The sequence below is a fragment of the Epinephelus fuscoguttatus genome, linkage group LG15 (genome assembly GCF_011397635.1).
Source record: "Epinephelus fuscoguttatus linkage group LG15, E.fuscoguttatus.final_Chr_v1".
Classification (NCBI taxonomy): Eukaryota; Metazoa; Chordata; class Actinopteri; order Perciformes; family Serranidae; genus Epinephelus; species Epinephelus fuscoguttatus.
In genome coordinates this window covers 14,651,114-14,674,268 of record NC_064766.1, presented here as the reverse complement: position 1 = coordinate 14,674,268, position 23,155 = coordinate 14,651,114, and the positions used below count along the sequence as shown (strand labels likewise).

At 42.8% G+C, this 23,155-nt stretch overlaps 1 protein-coding gene across 2 annotated transcripts in view; it reads right to left on the bottom strand.

Moving 5' to 3' along the window:
• Positions 1–20,343, bottom strand: part of kirrel1b (kirre like nephrin family adhesion molecule 1b) — a 90,079-nt gene extending 69,736 nt beyond the window's left edge. For both annotated transcript variants that reach the window (XM_049597869.1, XM_049597870.1), the window contains exon 1: positions 19,953–20,343. In XM_049597869.1, coding sequence (XP_049453826.1) covers positions 19,953–19,998 — 46 coding nt within the window. In that variant the 5' untranslated portion in view covers positions 19,999–20,343. The remainder of the gene's footprint in view (positions 1–19,952) is intronic.
• Between the last annotated feature and the right edge of the window lie 2,812 nt (positions 20,344–23,155).

Genomic DNA, 23,155 nt, shown 5'->3' with positions numbered 1-23,155 from the left:
TTCCCAAAATGTCTGTATTTTGTATTAAAGCTCACACTGCTGAAAGGACAGACCAGGGCCAGCATGTACCACCAGAGCCAAAGACATGGCTTTCTTTCTTTTTTCTTCCCCCCTTCTTTTTTTCTATCCTCACACATTTTCTCTCCCTCCTTCTATCCATCTATTCATCCCTCGCTCTACCCAGCAAATCCAAAAGTTGTGTCACCATAGCAACAGCTGCCGTCTGCGAAAATTACCTAAATCCCTCCCTTTTTTTCCCTTTTTTTAAACTGTGTGTTCCCAGTGACATTCAATGGATACTGTTTTGATGTGGGAACAAACAATTGAGTCAGGGGGTAAAAAAGAAAAAAAAGGGGGGGAGAGAGGTTGATGTTAGGGGAACAACAGAGCAGAGCAGCAGAGCAGAAAGAGGAGAGGAGGGATTAGAGGTGGAAAAGCCTGGTGGCCAGACAGGCAGCCAGTCAGCCGGAGAGAAACGGAGGGGAAAAAAAGAAGAGTGGGACAGAAAGCAAACACAGACAGGGACGGACACAGGAGAACGAGCAGACAGACAATCATGCAGATGCATAAAACACAAAACAAATAAACAAACAAACAAAGAGTAAACAAAGAAAGGCAAGCCAAGGGCACACAAATGACCAGCGGCCGACAGACAAACAGAAAAGCAGACAGACAGACGGAGAAGACTGACCCAATGAGACAGGGCAGCATGTGAAACAGGTAGCAGGCAGAGAGGAGACAGACATGTGTCGCCATGGTAACACTGAAACCAGCGAGTAAAGGAGAGAGGGAAAAAGAGAGGTGGTGGTGGTGGTGGTGGGGGGGGTTAAGCAGGAGAGATATAGGAAGCATGCCGTCCCCATGGTAACACAAACGGAGGGATCCTGGGAGAGGAGAAGCGAGGCCGGCACACAAAAAACAACACAAAAGGCACATTAAGAAAGTGGGAAGCCTCGTTCTTCATATCCTAGCATCCCTCCCTCCATCTCCCGTCTCCGTGCGGCGCTACAGCCTGATTTGCATCCCCGTGTTTACGTTGTATGATGTGTTTATGAGAAGCCTGAGCCCGCTTCTATGTGGCCAATTAGTGCCTCCACCATGCCATTTACGATTCTCAGACTTTGCCAGCAAGCAGCAGTTTTATCTCTGTGATGAAGAAGGCATGTAGTTGTGGAAAAACCCTGACGGATGGTGTAAATTATTACAGCTTGCAGCATTATTCTTGGTTGGATGGCGTACAAGGCAATCTGTTGTCTTATCATGTGTGTGAGACAAGGCCAGTTTCCAGGATCATGGCTGAGCCAATTCGGCAAAGACAATCACATTCAATTGAGATAAAGCCTCAGTGGAAATCATGTAGCTGGGAAACTTCCCCAGAACGCTTATCAGACGCTAGTAATTACTCTTCAGCAAACACGCCAGCAGATTTGCAACTATTGTACCACTTAATCAGAGCATTGTGAAAGCAAAAAGGCTTGTGGCAGAATGTGACGAAATGAGTCAAGTTGCTTGACCTGAATGTGCCTGCTGACTACAGTGACTGTCATTGCCAGGAATCACCAAACACAGCCTGTGGATTTACACTGAGAGCTAGTAGTGGCAGCATGGTCTCAATGAGCCCACTGTCATTGAACAGAACAGAGCACATCATGGGAGACGGCGCAGAAAGCGAGTAGCTAATGGGTAACCAGCTACTCCAGTTGGCACCTACTGCTTTCAAAGCTCATCAAGAGCTGCTACAGCTGAGCTCAGATGGAAATATAACTTTGTGGAGCATTAAAATGCTTTTGGAGAGTACTATTAAAAGTTTAATGGTCGCATAAGTAGTTTTGCTCTTTGTTTTATTTACAAAATAATCCATCCTTACAAACTCCATCAGTATTCACATAGCTCGCATGCTCTTCAGAACACAGATTGTTACCGCAGGTATCATTGAAAATTCCCCCTTTCCCAGACGTATTTACCATTGTGTTGGGTCATTAATGCATGCTCAACTCATAATTACTATATTTCCAACAGCACTTTAAGGCAGCATAATTGCAGTGTGCGGCAGATGGCTGTTGGCTAACTGGCTTGCAGTTACGCCTAATGGCTATTTGCTATCGGTGTAAAACAGGCTAATGGTTCGCTGGCCAGCAGCTATAGCTTAAAATAGACAGCTGTCCTGTGTGGGCTCTGCCAGATTTGAAATGACTGTGTGCTCCTCATTATCTGCTGCGGTGAATTCACCACACACTGATCGTCCATAAAAGCAAAAGAAGAAAGTGATAAACATTTTTTTCCTGTCAGATGTCTGAGTGCACTGAAGCTAAATTCAAAAAGGTTAATCTATGCAGAAAAACTGGACCATGTTTATGACTAATTATAATGGCCATTCCTCTTGGAAAAATAATTATCCTTGTGAAGTTGAGTATAACAAATGTAAATCGTTAATGATTGTATATGGCATAACTGCTGTTCAAAGCCAGACTGTGTGGATGTTTATGCACAGCATGCTCCACAAAAGACATTCATGCTGTTTTTGTCTGCAATTTTATCTTCCAACTCAAGAGGGAAAAGAGGGAGAGATGGAGAATGTATATTCCTTTTCAAACAAGGAGACTAATTACAAGGGATTAAGTAATTGCATGGGGAATAGTCAGGAAATCTTTCTCAAAACCATTTGTTCCAAACCCCATTAATTTCACCCTGCTCTGTCTAGTGTATAACGGCTTTGCTTTATGTGAGCTGTTTCAAAGGACAAATCTACAAGATATTTTCTGTGCTGTTAAGAACACAGAGGCTCATGAAGGCAGAGGCACAGAAAGCTTCAGCGTGAAAGACTCAGATTCAATCGAGGCTGAAAAAGTCACGCACCCACACTCAGAGGAAGCAACTTACAGAGGAACTTTACAGAGGAAACATTTTATGTTGGAAAAAGTTTGATGAAAGTACACTACCTTTTTAATAATTTAAAACAAAAATCATTCTTAGGATGCTGGTGTGCTTTGCAAAAACTCCTTTAAAAAGTATGTATAAAAAGTATGAGACGTGTGAGTTGGTATCACTTGTTAATAACAGGTTTTTTTAGTTTCACTTTTTTCAAGGTGTAGAAAGAAAGTATGAGGAGGAACACACTGGTCCAATGGCAAGCTTTTGCTAGTGTACATGGATAGTATTAAAGGTCCAGTGCGTAGGATTTAGAGGTATGTATTGGTGTAATGGAATGCAATGAGTATGTTTTATTTAGTGTATAATCACCTGAAAATGAGAATTGTTGTGTTTCCGTTGCCTTAGAATGAGACGTTTTTATCTACATAGGGAGCAGGTCTTTGTCTATGGAGTCTGCCATGTTGCACCACCATGTTTCTAAAGAAGCCTAAAATGGACAAACCAAACACTCGTTCTAGAGAGGGCCATTCATGTTTTTGCATTTTTGCGTTGGCCACCATAGTTAAAAGCCCCTCCGCAACAAGCAATGTCAGAAAAACACCAATTTTTCAGGTGAAACTGCTTCATTCTGTGTTTTTACTGGTTTAAATTGTCTGTTAGCTTTGGAAAGGAAGAGACCTCTGCAAAAATTCGGGTCCCAGTATAAACATCCTAATTGGGATTCTACGTTATCAGAGGGAAAAAAAGGTGAGCACACATTAGTAGGTGTTGGGCTAGCAGCCCATCTGTGATGAGCCAAACAGCATCCAAGAATCGCTGAAGTGAAACTGCTGTAGTCAGTGTTTAACTGGTGTTAACCACTTGGTCCATTTGTTATGGGAACGAAGAAACCTCTGTGGATAATTCAGCTCCCAGTAAAAACCTCCTGAACAAAGAACATTGGAGGACTTCTAACAGGAAGAAAGTTCAGCTAGTTGCAATCTGCAGTCCTCACCACCAGATGTCACTAAATCCCTTTAAATCTGTTCCTTTAATACACCAGCTAACCCATGCATTCTCTGCATTTGATTAGTAAAAGAGACTTACGGGTGAAAAGGTGAAAAAATGGCAGCACAGTCGCTCTTGGTACAGCTCAGAAAACAAAACAGAGAACAAAAGAAAAATTTCACTGACTATTTCTGAAGTTTTTGCCCTACTGAAGTTCACAAGCATATGCCTTGCATCATTTGTTCTCAAATGTTCATCTTTATCTTTTAGATCAATCATTGGTTAAACATATAAAGCTGCTTTTGTATCAGTAAAGGCCAGTAAATGTGGTTCAAGCACACAGAGCTGAAGAAGAAGAACTAGAGGAAGTTGCTGAGGAGAAGGACCTTTAACCCCTTCTACTCACTGCAACTTTCACCAGGAGAAGCAGATAGAAAATGAATGCATGAATGGATAAGTAGATGATATATACTTTGCAGTGCGTTATTCAAGCATGCTATTCAATAAAGGCTCAGAAGACGCAAAGATAAGCTAGCAAAAGCACAAAGTCTTTGGAGCTTTCAATCATTCAGACGGCATATAACGCACATCACAACACCTGCATCCATCTTTTTGCTTTCTATGTCAACAGCCGCATCACCATGGATTGATTTGTGTTACCATGTCAAGATAAGCTGGTACTATTCCAAGCACAGAGGCATGTCAACAGTCCAGAAAACCAGCAAGTTTATGTTCTCTCCCATTAGCCCATGCAGGCTACTGTACCATGACTACCTCTTCTGTCTGTATGGCATGTCTGGTGTGCACCATGGGCATCAAATGACACTATACTGCCTGACAGGGTCGGTTTATATTTCCCTTAAGTGGACTTCTATGTCTATGTCTAAACTCATCTTTACCATATAATGCTAAAGAATAAATATCCATGCTCAACCAGAAGGGCTTTGTCTGTTTATTACACACTAAACATGCACACACTTATATTTCCATACTATCAGAGGATGAAGAATTTGGACACTCTCCCTCCACATGATCTATGTCGACTCTTATTTTGGATCACCATGTAGCTTCAGTACTTTCGGGGAAACAGATCGAGGCCTCTGTGGTCAGAGCTGTCTGAACTCAGGGACTCCCAATCAATCCTCTCCCTCTCTCTCTGTCTCCCCGTGTGTGTTTCTCATTGCTCACTCGCCCTCTCCACACAGTGATGGAGGTCAGGTGTGGTCAAGAGCTGAGAATGGACAATCAGGCAGCAGCCGTACCCACTATTATCACTGCAGCTCATATCTCCCCCTCTCTCTGCCGGCTCTATACAGTACAGCCATATTACCCTGCTCGCTCTGTCTTTATCTCCCATTTACAGAGCTGAGCAATGTGATAAATTTTTTTTTTTTTTTTTTTTTACTAATGCGTAGTGTAAGGGATTACACTTACATGACAATAACTAATCCCGGTAATACTCGACTACTTTGATAGTATGGAAGGTCAGCCTGTTAGCTGTCCTACAAGGTGATGGATGGGAGGGATTTTTTTAGGTCTGTCGCTGTCCCTTCCAAACCAAAACCTGAAAATTGATAGACCTTTATTTAAGAGTCACCTGGTTTTCTTAAGCATTGGACAGCACTTCTGGAGTTCTGGGCTAAGCTAGCCTTTTGACTGCTCATTAAATCACAATATCTCAGTTACTACTCATGTTAAATATCTTCAACATGGAAGGAGCCGCTGATTCTTTTATCATTTTTCCCATTGTAATAATACTTATATATTGGGGTGACACATACCCCCCTGTATACAAACATACTAAAATGTCCTGCCCCCACCAGGCAACCACTCATCACTGTCTGAAATGATCAATAATTAGTAATAAATGAAATCATGATTAGAAATAAACTTATCAAATTGCCATTATTTTTATACTACCAATTCTAGTTTTACAGTGCCCTACAGTTGTGGGCGTGGTTTATCCAAGTGGTGTTGCCGTACCCAAGAAGAACTCGGCTCATGGGCTTATTCAACTAACATTAATGTTTTAATTATGTTATATTTGTCAATTTCTCAGATAGCTCCCATAAAGTCTGAGTAAACTGTCGATCATGACAGTAGTAACTGTCATTTACAACTTTTCCGAGGGGGGAATGGGGTTGATTCTATTCTATAGATTTCATTGATAAAATCCCATCTCAAAGGTTTCTTTTAATTCTCAATGTACCTTAATATAGAAACACAATAGTCTCCAGGATTATTCCAAAATCCTGTTATTGCTATCAGTTTGAATGATTTCTTTGAAATCATTAACGTGCAGCAAATGACTTCTCATATACCTCAACTGTCATTGCCACTGAGAGAAAGCTAATCAGGGGCATAAATCAAAGCTCAGAATGATCTGTAGTTGCATTTGCTGAGGTTGTTACCTGGTTCCAGACCTCTGTATCATTGCCCACATCTCAGATTTGTTTAGCCATTCAAATGGAGAAAGAAATCGACCAATCAGAGCTTTGCAGAAGTGATTAAGAATGGAAAGATCATTTCTTTATAGGTAGCTGGCTTCCTTGCTTTGACCATGAAAACTAGCGACACAGAAAACACAGAATTCAAATAATAACTCTTAAATCAACATCTTTCTCCAATTATTGTTAAAAATTAGAATTTTAACTGCCCCTTTCAGTCTCTGGCAATTTACTTTTTATTAAAGAAGCACATGTTTCCTAACACAGTGTCTCATCTTTTGTACTAAACCAGGACAATTTTATGCCCATCCAAGTCTTGGAAGAGCTCCAACTGACAGTCAGCTCACACTGTTTATGTAGAAAATAAACAGGACTTTTACAACGTGAATCCTGGACACGCGAAGCATCACATCCCATCTTTTGTAGTGTAATCACTTTTTCAATGAGTGAAAAAAAAAAAAAATCTTTTAATTAACTTGCCCAATTACCCTTAGTTGCAGTGCTGTAAATCCACTCTTTGCTTATCTTGCCTTTTACATTTTCTCCCTATATGTTTTTTTAAAGTTTCTCCAAGTCCTTTTTCTCCCTCTTCCTCCGTTGCTATGGTAACTCTCTCTCTTTCTCTCCCTCTGTCTCTCTGGTGCACCCCCACTTTCCCCTCTCTCTCTATCTCTCTCTCTCTCCAGCGGCTGGTTGGATGGTTGCTATAGAAACAGACTTATTTAAAAGAAGAGCTAAGAAATTATCTTTTTCTCCCACTCTCCCCAACACGCTCGCTTTTGCTCCCTCGCTTCCTCTCTCTTTCACTTGCTTCATCTCACTCGCCCTCCCCCCCCTTCCTCCCCACTTCTCTCTCTTTCTCACTTTGCCTCAATCACAAGCGAGCAGACCTTCTCTTTTATTTTCCTCTGGCCCTCGCCGTACATTGTGGATTAGAACACACACACACACACAAACACACAAACTTACAATCTCTCTCTTTCTTAGATTCTCTTAGCTGAGACCAGACGACCCCCCCAAAAAAACACACACACACACAAATGCACACACTGAAGCGCAACACAGTGCCTTTCTTGCGGAACACACAAAATAGACACACACTTTCTTCCCGTGACAACTCTTTCTTTCTCTCTCACACACACATACCTTCTCATTTGGTTTTCCTTCTTGATGGTACTTGATTTCTGTGCCCTAATTGGATACTTCAGTCCTCAAAGTGTGAGCACATTTATGTCCTTACAGCACCAGACTGAATGGGCCTTTTTTAGGGACATATTGACATGTCACAGGAGGAAAAGCACAGGTATAACTAATAATTAGCTGCTTCAATTTCAAGGTCCTGTTATTGCACATGTTGGTTCACTGTCATGGTTTACAGGGACTCTTGAATAGAGCCATTGTTAATGTTATTGTTTACACCTGTGCTTTTCCTATGACAACAAATATCTGCTGTGAAAAAGGCCTCTTACCAACAACCATGAGTTACACATACTGCAAGGTGCTATGCCAGAAAATGTGGAGTCACACTCCATGAAAGACACACTGGCAGTCTAATCCCCTTTCCAGAACAATGACAAATCTCACTCTGACATAATCCCCACCTGTGACGCCATAACTTCATTTACCGCCACAGGGACAAGAGACAAGCAGCATGACGTCACTGTCCCCCCCTTCACTGCCACCGCTGAGAGCTGCTCGCTTATCTCCCCTGCACCCGGGCATATCAGGCTTCACTGAGGGGAGATAGTGTCACCCCCACCAACACCGCCTCACCCAAACCCTGCTCTCGCCTTCTCCTCTCCTCGCCTCATCGAGCCTCGCCAAGCCAAGCGGAGCCCGGGGTGTTATCAGTTCCTGATAGTTATCGACTTACATTAAAACATAAGAGGGGAGAGAGGAGGAACAGGCAGATAGACAGACAGAAGGAGGATGGAAACACAAACAGAGTGGGTGGTGATGGATACTGGCTTTCATCATCTGTAATCATGTTGTCCATCTCCATCTTTAAATCGCTGCTGCTTCTTTTATCACTGTTTAAAATCCACCAAAGGAAAAGAAATAAAAGGGATAGAGGGATATATTGAGACTTCAAAAAAGGAAGAAAAAACGTGGTCGTGGTGCCCACGCAATAAAATCATTTGGTTACACAAGTTCAGTTTCTGATAAGGGAAATAAGTTTGGAAAAGCCTCCGTGGGAAAGATTGGAAGGCGCTAAATGTTAAATTAAGTGAAAGTGGAGCCAGTGGATAGTGCGTCTGTAGGGTGTATAAAATTAGGATTATGATTGTCACACATTGGATTTTTTAAAAGAGAAAGTATTAAATGTTACAAACTTTTCCTTTAACAGAAGCTTTAGTTTGAGTAAGATATGCTGTCTTAACAGAATTAGTAACTGCCTGCTTAGACGACCATGAAAGGAATGACTTGAAATATAATGATATGTCAAAGGGCCAGTGTGTAAAATGGGTTGAAAACAGTGACATCAGTGGTCAAATTCTAGATTGCAGGGCTCACTCGCTCACTCCTCCCGTCGGGTAAATGACGGTGGCCTCGTAGGGACAAAAAGCCTTGCGCACGAGTTTTTCAGGAGTAGGTCTATCTAGCGACGAGGTGAATGTTTATTTAGAAATCTAAACCATGTTACGATATTGTAATGAATCCCTCACGAGCAGGAGACCAGAGGAGCGTTCGGGAAAAAGGCCCGTTTATTTGAGCACTCCAGAAACTCCGGTAACACTCCACTCCGTCCCAAACTCTGACTCTTCTGGCATAACAGACACACTTCATAACTTTACACACATACTCGTTTACCATACTGAGTGGGGACCCCCCCTCCCCTCTCCGCTCCCCATCTCCAGCCCGCACACTGACTGACAGCGTAGCCTGTAAACAGAGCTCAGCTGTTTATTTAGCCTAGCGATATCTCCGGACTATAGTAGCTGCAATGGACGACTTTGAACACGATTTTGAAGAGTTTCTTGTAGCGGACACAGACCCAGAGCCATACCTGTTTGAGCCGGAGCATACAGATGAGGAACTCCATGTGTTTGATGCTGAGTAGGCGAGGAGAGGCTGAATGCACAGAATGGGATTTGGTGCTACTGCTGCCATTGTTGGGGAGATATATCATCAGGAGGAAAAGCACCGCAGAGAGTGCATCACAAGGAGTGAGGTTGCGTCTTCTTTTCCTCGCAGATGACGGTTCGGGTTCATTCTCTCCTGTTGCGTGGTAAGTGTGGTCCATTCGCAAACTTTATAACTAAAAAAACTTTTCACTACTCTCTATTGACGAACTACTAACACTCTCTGCTGTTTCCTCCTCCTCCTTCCTTCCTTCCGCTGTCTTCGTTGGTTTATTTATACACTCGAAACGCGTTCTCTGGCTGGCTGGATTGTCCGCTCTGGCTGCCCTACATACATGGCGGCGCAAGATGGCAACCTCTCTAAAGCAAGGCCCTTGAGATATATATGTATATATATATATATATATATATATATATAAGCATAATTATAAGGCTACGAAAACCAAACGAATTTTATTTTATAGCGATCATACACTTGTATAAACATATTAATGGGTAGAATATTCAGATTCAGATTCAGATTGACAATAAACCATGCCAAATATTACACACTGGCCCTTTAATGTACATACAATATATCTGGTGTAATATAATTCAATGTGGTAGTGGTCCACAACCGTTTTGTCACCACATACCATTTTTATTTTGAAAATGTTCTTGCTGACCAGCCAAGTAAAATAAAGGTCTTTCATATCTTTGGGTATTATAGGATAATAAACACTCACCCACCTCTTTATTAGGTACACCTGTTCAACTGTTTCAACACAAATAGCTAATCAGCAAATCATGTGGCAGCAACTAAATGCATCTGAGTATTTCAGAAACTGCCTATCTACTGCACAACTGTCTCTAGGTTTTACAGACGACGGTCCAAAAAAGAGAAAATATAGTGAGCGGTAGTTCTCTTGTTGATGCCAGAGGTCAGAGGAGAATGGCCAGACTGGTTCATGATGACAGAAAGGCAACAATAACTCAAATAACCACTCGTTACAACCAAGGTATGCAGAAGACCATCTTTGAACCAACAACATGTCGAACCTTAAAGCAGATGGTCTACAGCAGCAGACAACCACACCAGGTGCCACTCCTGTCAGCTAGCAACAGGAAACTGAGGCTACAATTCACACAGGCTCACCAAAATTGGACAATAGAAGATTGGAAAAACGTTGCCTGGTCTGATGAGCCTGGATTTCTGCTGCGACGTTCAGATGGTAGGGTCAGAATTTGGTGTAAACAACATGAAAGCATGGATCCATCCTGCCTTGTATCAGCGGTTCAGGCTGGTGGTGGTGGTGGTGTAATGGTGTGGGGGATATTTTCTGGGCACACTTTGGGCCCCTTAGTACCAACTGAGCATGGTTTAAACACCACAGCCTACCTGAGTATTGTGGCTGACAGTGTCCATCCCTTTATGACCACAGTGCACCCATCTTCTGATTGTTACTTCCAGCAGGACAACGTGCCATGTCACAAAGCTCAAATCATCGCAAACTGTTTCTTGAACATGACAATGAGTTCACTGTACTCCAATGGCCTCCACAGTCACCAGATCTCAATCCAATAGAGCACCTTTGGGATGTGGAGGAATGGGAGATTCACATCATGGATGTGCAGCCGACAAATCTGCAGCAAAATCCTTGAGGAATGTCTCCAGCACCTTGTTGAATCTATGCTATAAAGAATTAAGGCAGTTCTGAAGGCAAAAGGGGCAAGGTGTACCTAATAAAGTGGTCGGTGAGTGTATATAATATGTTATCTCATCTCTTTCCTTTGAAGGAACTCTTTTTTTTGTGTTTGCTCATGTTCACCAGATACTTGCAACAGTAATTGGACCACAGCATGCAAATCGAGAAGCTAAGGGAAATTATTGTATTGTTGTTGTTGTTGTTGTGACAGGAAGTGATGACGATATTTGCAGCACAGACGGACCATGCCAGATTCAAGGACTTTACTGCACAGATGGCTAATAAAGATTTATAATTATAACTCAGATTTGTGTCCTAATCTTATAGCTTCATCGACTCATCTGCAGTCTGGTGGTTGGGAACCACTGTGGTATGGTACTGCATGAATGTGGTGTGATAATATAGTTTATTATATGGCAGTGGTTCTCAAATGGTGTGCTGCAACACACTGATGTGCTGTGATGCCAATCCAGGTGTGGAATTTTGTGATAACCACACCTTATTCAATATTCAACTGAGCCTATACAAAGACTAAATGAATGAATTTTTAATTGACTGTATCAGTATGTCATGTGCACCCATTTTATCATAAATGGGCAAACCCTAGTTAAAAAATGGCATTTCATTTGATTTATTTGTTGCTTTTCACATGCGGAAATTTTAAGTGTTTGACACATCAAAAACCGTAACCATATTTTTTTATTGTCATGTGTAGTGATAAGAGTGATATCACATGTTATAGAAGCTGTTGTGCACAGATATAAATACAGGTGTGCCTTGAGATTTTGGCTTGCCTTTTGGTGTGCCTTGGACACAAAAAGTTTTAACCACTGTTATATGGTAATGCACAGCATTGGCACTGCAACTAGCAAATCTCATCTTTTAATTAATTTTTGTATTAAGAGGATGTAGTTGCTTACTTACGTAGGCATAAAAACACTTTCAGTTATACATACAAAAAATAGCCAAAAGATGAAATAAATGGGGCACGGACAAATCACTTAGGTGGGGCAGAGCGGGCTTTTTAACCTGCAACACAGATTGTCTTTGTGTGGTTGAATGCCAGCTTCACTGTGTGCATATTGAATTTTGTCAAGCCACAATGCAGTTGGTTATTCAGGGATTGGAAGCGTAGGCTGTATTAACTGGTATTGAATTAATTAACTGGATCGTTTTAACTCCAGGATGCTTTTACTTGAATAATGTATTTTAATGTGAAATATTAAAAGACCCACAAGGTTGCTCTGCTGTATCGCATAGCCTGTGATACAATGGAATCATTTTAAAGAGATTCAACTTGTTTTTACCTGTCAGAGGGCCATTTAGCAAAAATAAAGGTGAGCACCGTGATGCGTGCAGCTTCCGTGGTCAGGGTGGGTGGCTTTAGTTGATTGTAATGGATGGGCCTTGCTGTGGGCATGCTGCAGGAGATGTGTCATGTCGTATCTGTGCCCCATGTATTTTTTTACAAGTGCGCAATGATTCCTAAGTTTGGTGCCAATAGTTCAATGTCAAAGTACGGCATTGAGTGTTTTCTTTCTTTCTTCTTTTTTTTGGCAAAACCTTTTTTTTAATTGAACACAAGAAATGAGCTAAGTCTAGCAAAATCTAAAATTTAGATTCAAATCAGGAACTATCTGATCCAAAGGTAAGTAAACAAGAACACTAATCTGAGTAGATACTTGCTGCAAGCTTTCAGCACCTGACAACGCCTGGTACTTCTACATTTCCACTTTGATTAAGACTTTGTGTGTGTGTGTGTATCTTTTCTTACAGTATATGATGACATTCAACAAAGCTCACTGGCCAGATCGAACTAGTGATGTTACAGCTGCAGAGTGTTTGTGACCCTGAGAATATACATTTGATTAAAAGCACTGAGTCAGGTACACAGCCCTGATCAATTGTCAAAATTGCATTTGAATATTCTGTCAGTCAAGTAAGTGTTTCACTGCTGACATGGGACGGTGCATTACAGTGTTACATAATGTATGGACTAAGTGCAAATACGTATACACACACACACACACACACACACACACACACACACACACACACACACACACACACACATGGATAGAGAGAGATGGAGATGGAGCAGCATGCATAATCCAGGGCAAAGACAAAAGGAAAAACCTTGTGATAGCGATCTTGTAATGGATCAGATTGATTTAATTCACTGCGCCGGACAATTTCTCATTCTTAATCCTCAAGATGTCTCTGAATGGATTTTATGTGGGAGGCCCATTCAATTGTTCTCTCTCACCTCCACACATGAGACTCTCAGACAGCGAGCGAGTGAGAGAAAACAGAGGCAGACAAAGAAACAGAGAGAGGGAGAAGCAGAAACACAAACTACCTCCACACTCAGCTTATTTGATCTCACGGCCCTTTTTGTTGACATTTTTCCTCATATAAAAGGGAGGCACTTTTATGTTCTTGGTGCTTTTATGCTTGATGTGTGCATTTCTTTGAAAGCTTCTCCTTGGAGAGGGTGGCCAGTTGGTTTCTCACTTTCCCTTCCAAAAAAGCTAAGAAGGGTTACTTCTAGCCTTTTATCACTTTTATTGAATGCTCACGCAGAGAAAGGAGACCCACTTTATTTATCCTTGGAGAGCTGAGGACTCGGTCGGGGGCGGAGCTTTGTGCATTGCAGCTTGCTGCTCGAAACAGCGGTGAAATATGCTGGAAATGCCTGGAAAACTCCGGGCCCTGCTCTCCCAGGAGAGCCCCATCTATAATAGGCCTGGCTGGTTCCCTCTGCTCCCTCGCTGCAACCCTCTCCACACATAAATCTCTGCTCCCCGACCCTGCTCTCCTCCTCCTTCACTCCTGTTAGCTCCCACTCCTCTGCATTTCCCTTCTGCCCTCATCCACACTACTGCATCGCTCTTCTGCAATCAGCCTATAGTGTTCCTTCCATTTCCATTTCCTCCACAACTGTCCTTTACTCCTTTGCCCTCTTCCTCCTCCAAATTTCCCCCTTTTCCCACCCTTTCCTCTTCTTCACCTTTGCTCCAGCTCTTGTCAAACATAAATCCGAGCTCCCCAACCCTCTTTTACACTTCCTTCTTTTTATCCTTCAGCATTTTCCTCCCTCCATCTCTGCGCCCACACTGCTCTTCTGCTCTCTTCCTGCTACCCAAATTTCCCCCTTGACCACATCTTCTTTCCCTCTCTCCCTTCATCTACTCCTCTTTTTCTTGTTCCCTTATTCAGCTCTCGACATCTAAATCTCTGCTCCCCACTCCTGTTCTTCTCCTTCTTCTCTCCTCTACCCTTTACCTTGCCGAGCTTCTCTCCAGCCCTCCACCTCTCCTCCTCTCTCCTCATCTGCTCCCTATTTTTGTGCTTCTGTGCTCTCACTCCTCTGCACTCTTCCTCTTTATTTTCCTTCTGCTTTCATCCTCTTGCTCTCTCATCTCCACTGCTCCTTTGACCACCTTTTCTCTGCCTCCCTCAGCCCGTTGCCCTCCTCTCTGCTTTTGCATCTTCCTTCTTTCTTCCTCTGCTCTCTATTCATTGATGTTTCCTCTCTCTCCATCTCCACTCCTCCTCTGACCGCCCCCTTTCCTCTGCCCTCCTTCTCATCTTATATTTTTCTACTCCCTTGCTCCCCAACCTTGTTCTACCCCTCCTTTATTCCAGTTAGCTCCCTCTCCTCCTTTGCCTTTCACTCCTACCCTCATCCAATTTACCCCATCTCCCGTCTTCTCTCTGAATTTCTCCCCTCTTATCTTCTTCCTCTCTCCCCTTCTCTGTTCCTTTACTTTCTTTCTATTCTAGTGCTCTGCATGTCTTCTCTTTCCCTTTCAGTTTACCACTCCTCCTCCCTCATTCAGGCTGACATATCAGCCAGATTGACGGGTGTCAGTCCTAATACCAGTCGACGCTCTCCGTTAGGATCTGCGTACTCCTCGGTCTTTCACTCCCACACACACATCAGCCGGCGCAGAGGAGAGAAGGGGGAATTTGCCAATGTCGCTTTAGCAGATTACTAGATTATCAGGGCATCGCGGTGAATTAAGCAGCGGCTAATTGTGGCAGTTATTTTATTTATTTATTTTAATTGCTGTTCCTTGTCACCTCAGATTACTCTTCCCTTGCCATAAGGATATCAGATCTGTCAGGTACTGGAGGGCTTTGGGATGAGGCCCACACACACGCAAACACACACACACACACACACATACACACTTAACTCCACCGCCGTTATGTTGTTTGAACCTCTGCTCTACTCTTAAACAAGGCTTGCCATGCCATTTTTAATTATCTTCATTTGAGAGTACAGCATTTTTTTATTGAAGTGGATTTTTTTCTTCCACCCAATTAGAGCAACAGAGTCAGTCATCCTTTATATTTGCTTTTATGGCACGATCAGTACAGTATGGCACTAATAGCCAAGGTTGGAGGTTTGATTCATCCTGAGGCCGCTCATGCAAGAAATGCTCATCAGTGGTGCTTCAGATAATAAAAGCAACCAAGAAGGAGAATGTGTTCAGTTGCTTTGTATATTAAACAACACTGAAAGTACAAAATCAGACTTACGGGCCTTGATTGAAATTTGTCTTCCTAAGTTCACTTAGTGTTTTGTTGGCAGTAATTTGATTAATTGCAAATTTGTTTTTTAAAATCCACCACTAAATGGCCAAATCAACTAATATCTTGACTAGGCCCCGATCAGACTAAGTGCTTTTAGGTAGCCTGGGGCAGCTTTTTGCTTGCTGCTTTTGCATTGACTTGAATAAAATATGATCCACAAAGACCAGTTTATGTACTGCTAACATGGTGTCAGTCACTTTATCTTCAGTCACAACGATTGTGAGGTAAGCAGTATGGCATTCACGCTACAAAATAATCTACCTGGAATGTGGATTGTGCTTATTTGATCAGCAAACACAGCGCTTTGCTGAATGATGTCGCATTCCCAGGTTAATTTCTTTGCAGATGACACTGCATTTTTCTGCCAAACTACTCACCCTCCTGTGTCAACTTATGGCTTCAAATAAATGAGGGGAAAGAGATTTTTCATGCAGGGCTAATGTTGGTCTGAAGAAGAGCATTAAAGAAGAGCATTATTTAAAATACTTGTGTAAAGAAGGTACATTACGCTCCAATGGCTCATATCAGTTTAATTTGTCTACTTAACAGCCCAGGGTGCATTCACAATGCACAGACAGGTGGTGTTAGTGGTGGGGGGAGGTGTTATCGGGGGCAAACAAGGGGCTGAATTTTGTCTCAGGACAGAAAACCTGGATAATTCACCCATGCAACAGTGGGTATCCCCTGCCTAATAGCTGAATTAGCTGGAAAATATATAATCACTCCTATCTTCCAATATGCACCGTAGACACTAAGTAGTAGCATATTACAGAGAAAAATATGCTTGTGAGTTGTAGTGCATTTTTTCAAATCTTTACATGCTGTAAATGCCAAAACTGTTCTGACTTAACCCACAAACCCCCGTCTGAGAGTATTTTTGTTGTTAGATGATTCAGAAAGGAATTACACAACTGTTTGAGGGCGTAACAGTGGAGAGCTTGAAACTAATGATCAAAGACAATGATCATGCAATCTGTCGTTGTACTAACTGACAGCATGTGGAATGAACTATTTTGGAATCTGTGAAGACTCTTGGCCATCCAGGTCATGGTATTTCTAAAAGTTGAAAGTCAAGGGCAACTTGCTTGAGATCTTGAAGATGTTTTCAAGAGTTTAAAAGCAAGTCCAGTTGCCTTTGACGAACATTTCTAGATACATCTTAAGAGACCTTTCTGAGGATCCCTCGGTGCCCCTGGAGCCCATTTTGGTGTAAACCTGTGCTGATGTAAACCATCAAACATTGATGGTCCAGCTGGACTGCTGTTGAAGAAGAGACTCAAGCCAATGGGGCCTCAACTTTCTCTGTCTTGCTTCCTGAGTGCTCCTGCTCTGCCTCTGTTTATCCTCAAACATCCCCTCTTGTCAACAGATTAGGACTGAACCCCGCTGTCTCTTCCTTTCTTCGTCTCTCTCTGCCTCCATCTCTCTGTCTTTTGGCCTGTCTCTTTACATCTGCGCCTCTGCTCTATTCTTGTGACGGGAGAAAAGAGTGGGAGGAGGAGGGGGGAGAAAAGGGAGAAAAAGAAAGTCTGTGTGTGTGTGTGTGTGTGTGTGTGTGTGTGTGTGTGTGTGTGTGTGTGGAAAAAGAGAGAGCAAAGAGATGGGACAGGTGCTTGCAGTGCAAGAATTGCTTTGCTTGCTTTGCTTGCATGATCAGGCTGCAAAAATGTTCAGCTCAAGCAAAAGTGCTGTTCAAGAAATCGACTCTGAGAAACAGGCTTCCTCGCCTGTGGCTGGTGGCACAGTGTCGGATCACAGCGGCAACACGCTGCATCGGACCCACACGCACATATACAAATACAGGGCAGAATGGTAATTACTGAGGCCCGCAGACGCGCGGTCAACCACACAGAGATGTAGTCAGCCTGTGTTGGGAAGCCAGGCACACCACTGGACTGAGCGGTAAATCAGGCTGCTCAGAGAGAGACAGTCAGAGCTGTCAGCAGAGGAGGGCAAGCAGAAGACACCTGGAAGACTCCAAACAGGCTAAACACACATTAGACTGCAGCTGCTGCATGTAGGGGACGGATTCACTCTGATCACATTTACAGGCTTACACCGGCTCAGCTGGAGACACTGATCTGCTGCTCTGCTGTTTCTGTTCTCTGCTGTGTTCTGTTTCTGATCTTCCCTGTTGGTTCTGTTGTGTTGTTTTGTTCTGTTTTTCTTGTTTTCTGTTGCATTATTCTGTCTCTGTTGTGTTTAGTCTCTGCTCTGTCTGGGTTCTACTCTGTTTTGGACCTGTTTGGTTCGGTTCTTTTCGGTTCTCTCTGCTCTCATTCTAATCTGTTTCTTCTGTGTTTCCTTTCTCTTGTGCTCCTGTTCTCTCATGTTCAGGTTTTTGTTAGGTTCTTTTCTGTTCTGTCTGTCTTGTCTCTTTTGTTCCTTTACTGTTCTGCTTCTCTTTTGTCCCTGTACTGTTCTCCTCTGTTCTGGTTCGGTCTGTATTGCCTTGCTTTGTTCTGATCTGTGTTTCTTCTGTTCTGCTTTGTTCTCCTTTGTTCTGTTCTCGACTGCTTTTTGGTCTTGTTCTTTGCTCTGTCTGCTCTTCTTTGCTTTGTTCTGATGATTCACTACAGCTAAAATAACCAAACTTTCCTAATCTGCTTTACTCTCTCTTCTCTACATTACTCCTTCATGCGGCTACAACCAATACACTCAGTAGCCTTAGCCCTGATAAATCTGAGCGCCTTATAACATTGGTTGATTGACAGAGGCGTATCCTAGATGACCGACTCTGATACGTGATATTCTAAAAGCATCCATTCTTCCATCCAAGATGCTCAGACTGCTCTTTTAATTGCTCTCACTAGCATTAATAATAATCTATTCTATTCTACTCAGGTGGTCAGCTCTGCTCCAGCCTGGGAGCTCCTCTGACTGTCTGGGCAGATCACCGTCTGTGGTTTATCACACCAGCGGCCTGCGGCACCAGGGACCCAGGTGCTAAAGCAGGTACATGAGACACGCAGACACGCACACACACACACACACACACACACACACGGTTGAACTGTTCACATCAGGCCACCTCAATTAATCACCTCTGTCTTTGGAGCCCTGACTGCCCTCAAACACAAGCGCACACTCATCCTCGCTCTCACTGAGGTGTGTGTGTGCGTGTGTGTGGGTAGAGGGAGAGAGAAAGAGGCCAATCTATCAAGGTGATCGATAAATAGGGACATTAATATTAGTAATGGGGCTCTCCTCCAGTCCAGTGAATATGTCTCCGTCTTTACGGTAAAATATGAATTTTTCTTGGCACCTGCACGTTTGCAGCGGGGCCGCGCGCATGTGCACGAGCACGCCAGACTCTACCTGCATGCTAAGAGGTTGATGCACTGGTCTCTATTCTCTCTCTCGGTCACACACACACGCGCGCGCGCGCGCAGACTTTCTCTCTCGAGGGACACTTGCGCTGCTCTTAACTCCACTCTTTCTCTTACACAGACACACATACACACACACACAGACTGAGATTAAAGGAATGCACGTGTCTGGTGCGTGCGTGCCGTATGTGCGCGCGCGTGAGTGTGTGTTGGAAATTGATCGAGTGTGACTCATGTTAAAGCCCGGTGACCAGACTGTGCATTGGATCCTCGCCTCATCAATCATCTCCGGCTGGCAGGCTATGCGCAGTGTGTGTGTGTGTGTGTGTGTGTGTGTGTGTGTGAATGAGTGTGTGTGTTTGTGTGAGCGCGTGCATGCGTAAAGGTGCGCGAGCGCGTGCTTTGAACACATCCTCTGTTGACCCACACTGCGTTTGTTTGTGTCAACCAAATCTATCTATTCATGCGTTTCAAAGGTCACGTCAAAGCAATGTCGTGTGCAGATGCTCCAAATCTCTCTCATGAACGTGTAATTGAAGAAAAATGAACGCAGCACGTCTGGGCCGTTTGTGTCTGCACTCTTAAAATCTCATTCTTTTCCCCGAAGCAGAGCGAAGACCCTGAACACCCCACGACTCTTTCCCCTCCAGTGCCTGTGGGCTGTAATGATGATGTCCAGGGCAGCGCAAATCTATAACAACATAACACATTTACGAACACGCGCGCGCGCACACAGCCACGCGCGCGCGCACGCTGCCAGACATGTAGACGCACAAACACACGCACCGCCAGCACAGACAGAAAGACACCCACAAAGCGCACAGACGCCCGCACACGGCAGGATACAGGGGAAGGGTAAAAGGAGAAAAACAATTCGAGCATTAAAAAGAAACTTTCCGCTGTTGCTCGCGCCTCAGCCAGTTCAGACTGTGTTTAAACATCTCTCACCTTGGTTCAAAGTGATCGCCAAAGTTATGATCCACAGGGCTGGCATGGTTCAGCCGAGCGCATTCAGATTCCTCCCCTCGGCTCTGCTCTCCCGAAAAGACACCATCAATTCCTCCCGACCGGGTGAATTTAACTGGAATCCTCTTTGAGTCATGAGAGTGAAAGGAGCCAAATTTAGAGGAAAAAACCCGATGCCTCTTTTCCTCTCTCCTCCTTTCCTTTTCTCCTACTTGTTTCCCTGTTTTTCCCGTGCGTAAAATAAATCTGTCTCCACTTTTCTCTCTCTCTTGGTTTCTGTGTCTGCGTCCCTTTTCCTCTCTGCGCTTTAGATTCCCATTTAAGCAGGACTGAATTCCTCTCTTCCTCTTTTCGCTCTCTCTCTCGCTCTCTCTCTCTCTCTCTCCCTCCCTCCTCTCACACAATCAGTAGCACACACCCCCTCCCTCCCTTCCACCTCCTCCCCCACCACCTCCACCTCCTCCTCCACGCCTCCCTGCTCCAAATCTCCGTTTTGGACTCCACGGAGAGGAGGTGGAGGAGGAGGCGGAGGAGGGCGCTCCAGCGGCTGCATCGAGAATTGCGCTTTAAACAATAAAAACTTGTGTGTACCTTTAATCACGGAATATTCCGTAGCAGGTTATGGTTGTTAATCTTTTAAATATATCTTGATATTAGTCCTACAAAATCTGCAACGTGATGTGCGTCATGAAAGCAATTACAGGACCAATCAGATTAAAGATACAGGCCAACAGAAGGAATATAGGTAGTTTCACTCTGTGCTTATGAACAATACTGACGTTATCTCATATTTTAAAGGATCTAAAATGTGCCACGAGTTACATGAGCACACGATTTTCATCCAAAGTTAGAACTAGAAAGACTGTAGGCTATTTATTCCACATGACAGATTTGTGTATCTGTCTTTGCTCACTGGTTTTAAATGGACAGGACAAAGCTGGACGAAGTGATGTCAGTGTATTTAAAGGCCCAATCACACTTCTGATACATTTGAATCTAATGTGGGTAGCAGTTTGCAAGAACACTGTCAATCAGTCTAACTACACCTACACAGTCCAGAAAACACATATGAGTTTTTGAGTTAACTCTTAACAAAACATAAAGTGTTTCTTGCAAACTTTATTTTTCAGACTTGTTACTGAAGTTGTGAATATTCGATTTCATTGAGAAACAGGCAAGTTTTCAGGGCCTGTAGCTATCCGACTGTATGTACTTGTCGCCCACTATCACTGCCTACCTGTTAGTCAATATAAAAGACAGTCTTTTGTTTTTATATTATTGCAGTGCTTTTTCGAATACTACCATTTTTGCAAACATTTGAAACAGCACATTTTAGCTCATTATAAAAAGGTATTCTCTTTATTGTTATTGCTATTCAGTTCACATTGCTGTAGGGATTACTGGAGTATCTACAGTGACCTCATGGTATTGCCGTCATTTCCATTACAGTTTATTCCTGTTACACAGGCGGTGTGTCATACTGTCTGAACTAAATTGGTAACTATAGTGACCTCATCACAGTGCCAGTATGATTTTTAGTTAGGTATTACACATTTATCATTTTCAGTAGGAAATTACAGCTTGTTCCCGCCATCCAATAGTGTTTAAAGTGACCTTTTTTTCCCGGAAAGCTTAAGGTCAGGTGTACCAAAAGCTATGTCATATCCTTATATTCTTACATATATGTGACTTAACAATCTGCAGTATAGCAGTATGTTGCAGAATATACATTTGGTGGAATCAGTGCTCCAATCAGAATTGTGCTGTTCACTCAAATGAGATGAGCTTTGGTGTCACACACCTACATTTCCATATTTTGTTCAGTTTTAAGTAGATCACATTGGTCTTAACTCTCTTCACAGAATGAATCAGTACTGAAGGTGCTGTATGTAACTCTGGAAAAAGGTAGGTGATTGTTGGGGCTATTCCCAGGTCCCCAAATACATATGCTTTGGGTTGGTAGTTGAACCGAACCACCACCTCAAACCACCAGTATTTGTCAACCTGGGAATGAGATTCAGCAGTCACCTACCTTTCTCCAGAGTTACATACAGTGCTTTCTAAGAACAAGTTAAGGTAAAACAAGTCCTTTATCCTCAAACAGCTGGGCAGTGTGATGGATATCCATCTGTGTGAGGACTGTGACTATTTAGTGTGTAATTAACTGGTAGCATGTGTGCAATGTATGTCAGGTTATTAACCTCTATACCAGTATCAACATGTGGTAACAATATTCCCCAGTGTGTGCTGAAGGGATGGAGGCAGGGAACAGATAAGAGGAATAAAAGGATCCCAGAGAGAGAGAAAAAAAGAAAGAATGAAAGAAAGAAAGAAAGAGACTCATATTCCGCAGAGACAAAGAAAGCATTATTTGATGTTCTGTTTCAGAAATAATTACATAAAGACTTCTGCCAATATGGAATGTACTTTAACTAAATTAAAAGAGAAAGTCAGTGAGTGATGTTCCAAATTTTAGACCCAGCCAACCTTCTTGTGCAAAGCCAAGCAAGGGACGTCGAATTATTGCACTGCACTGCCCTCTGTTGGGCATTTCCTTTAACTGCATATGGCTTTGTCAGGACCTGTTGACAATTTTAAGAGTCTTAAACACTGCTTAATGAAATGGAAGATATTCACTCTTATATAATATGGGCTTGTTACAAAAAAAGAAAGTGTAAAATACATTTAAAAAGTCGGTGACACTTTATCTGGACAGTCAACCTACAGATACAGTTTAAAGAGTATTTGTAACATTTCAACAGCTTAGTTGAGATTCAACAATTCAACTGCTTCACTCTGTCTGTAGATGCTAATCTGTGAAGTATATGTGACAATTCACTACATATTCTCAGAATAATGCAGTTTAAACTGAACTGTTCACTTAACCTAAGCATAGGTTGGTTGAATTGAGCTATTCACTCAACCTATGCTAAGGTTAAGGTATGTTATTACCCTATGGATAATCTGTTAAACATCTCAGTATTAAGGAAACAGCTGAATCTCAATTTATAAACTGGTGAAATGTTACAGTCTATAGGCTACATGATATTTGTATGGGGACCACCAAGTGTTACCACTAAAGCCCCTATCATGTAAGTCCTTGTTTATACAATGTTAAATTATTAATACTAGATTAGAATTCTAAATACAAAGATTTGGGAGATATTAATGTGCATATTTCAAGT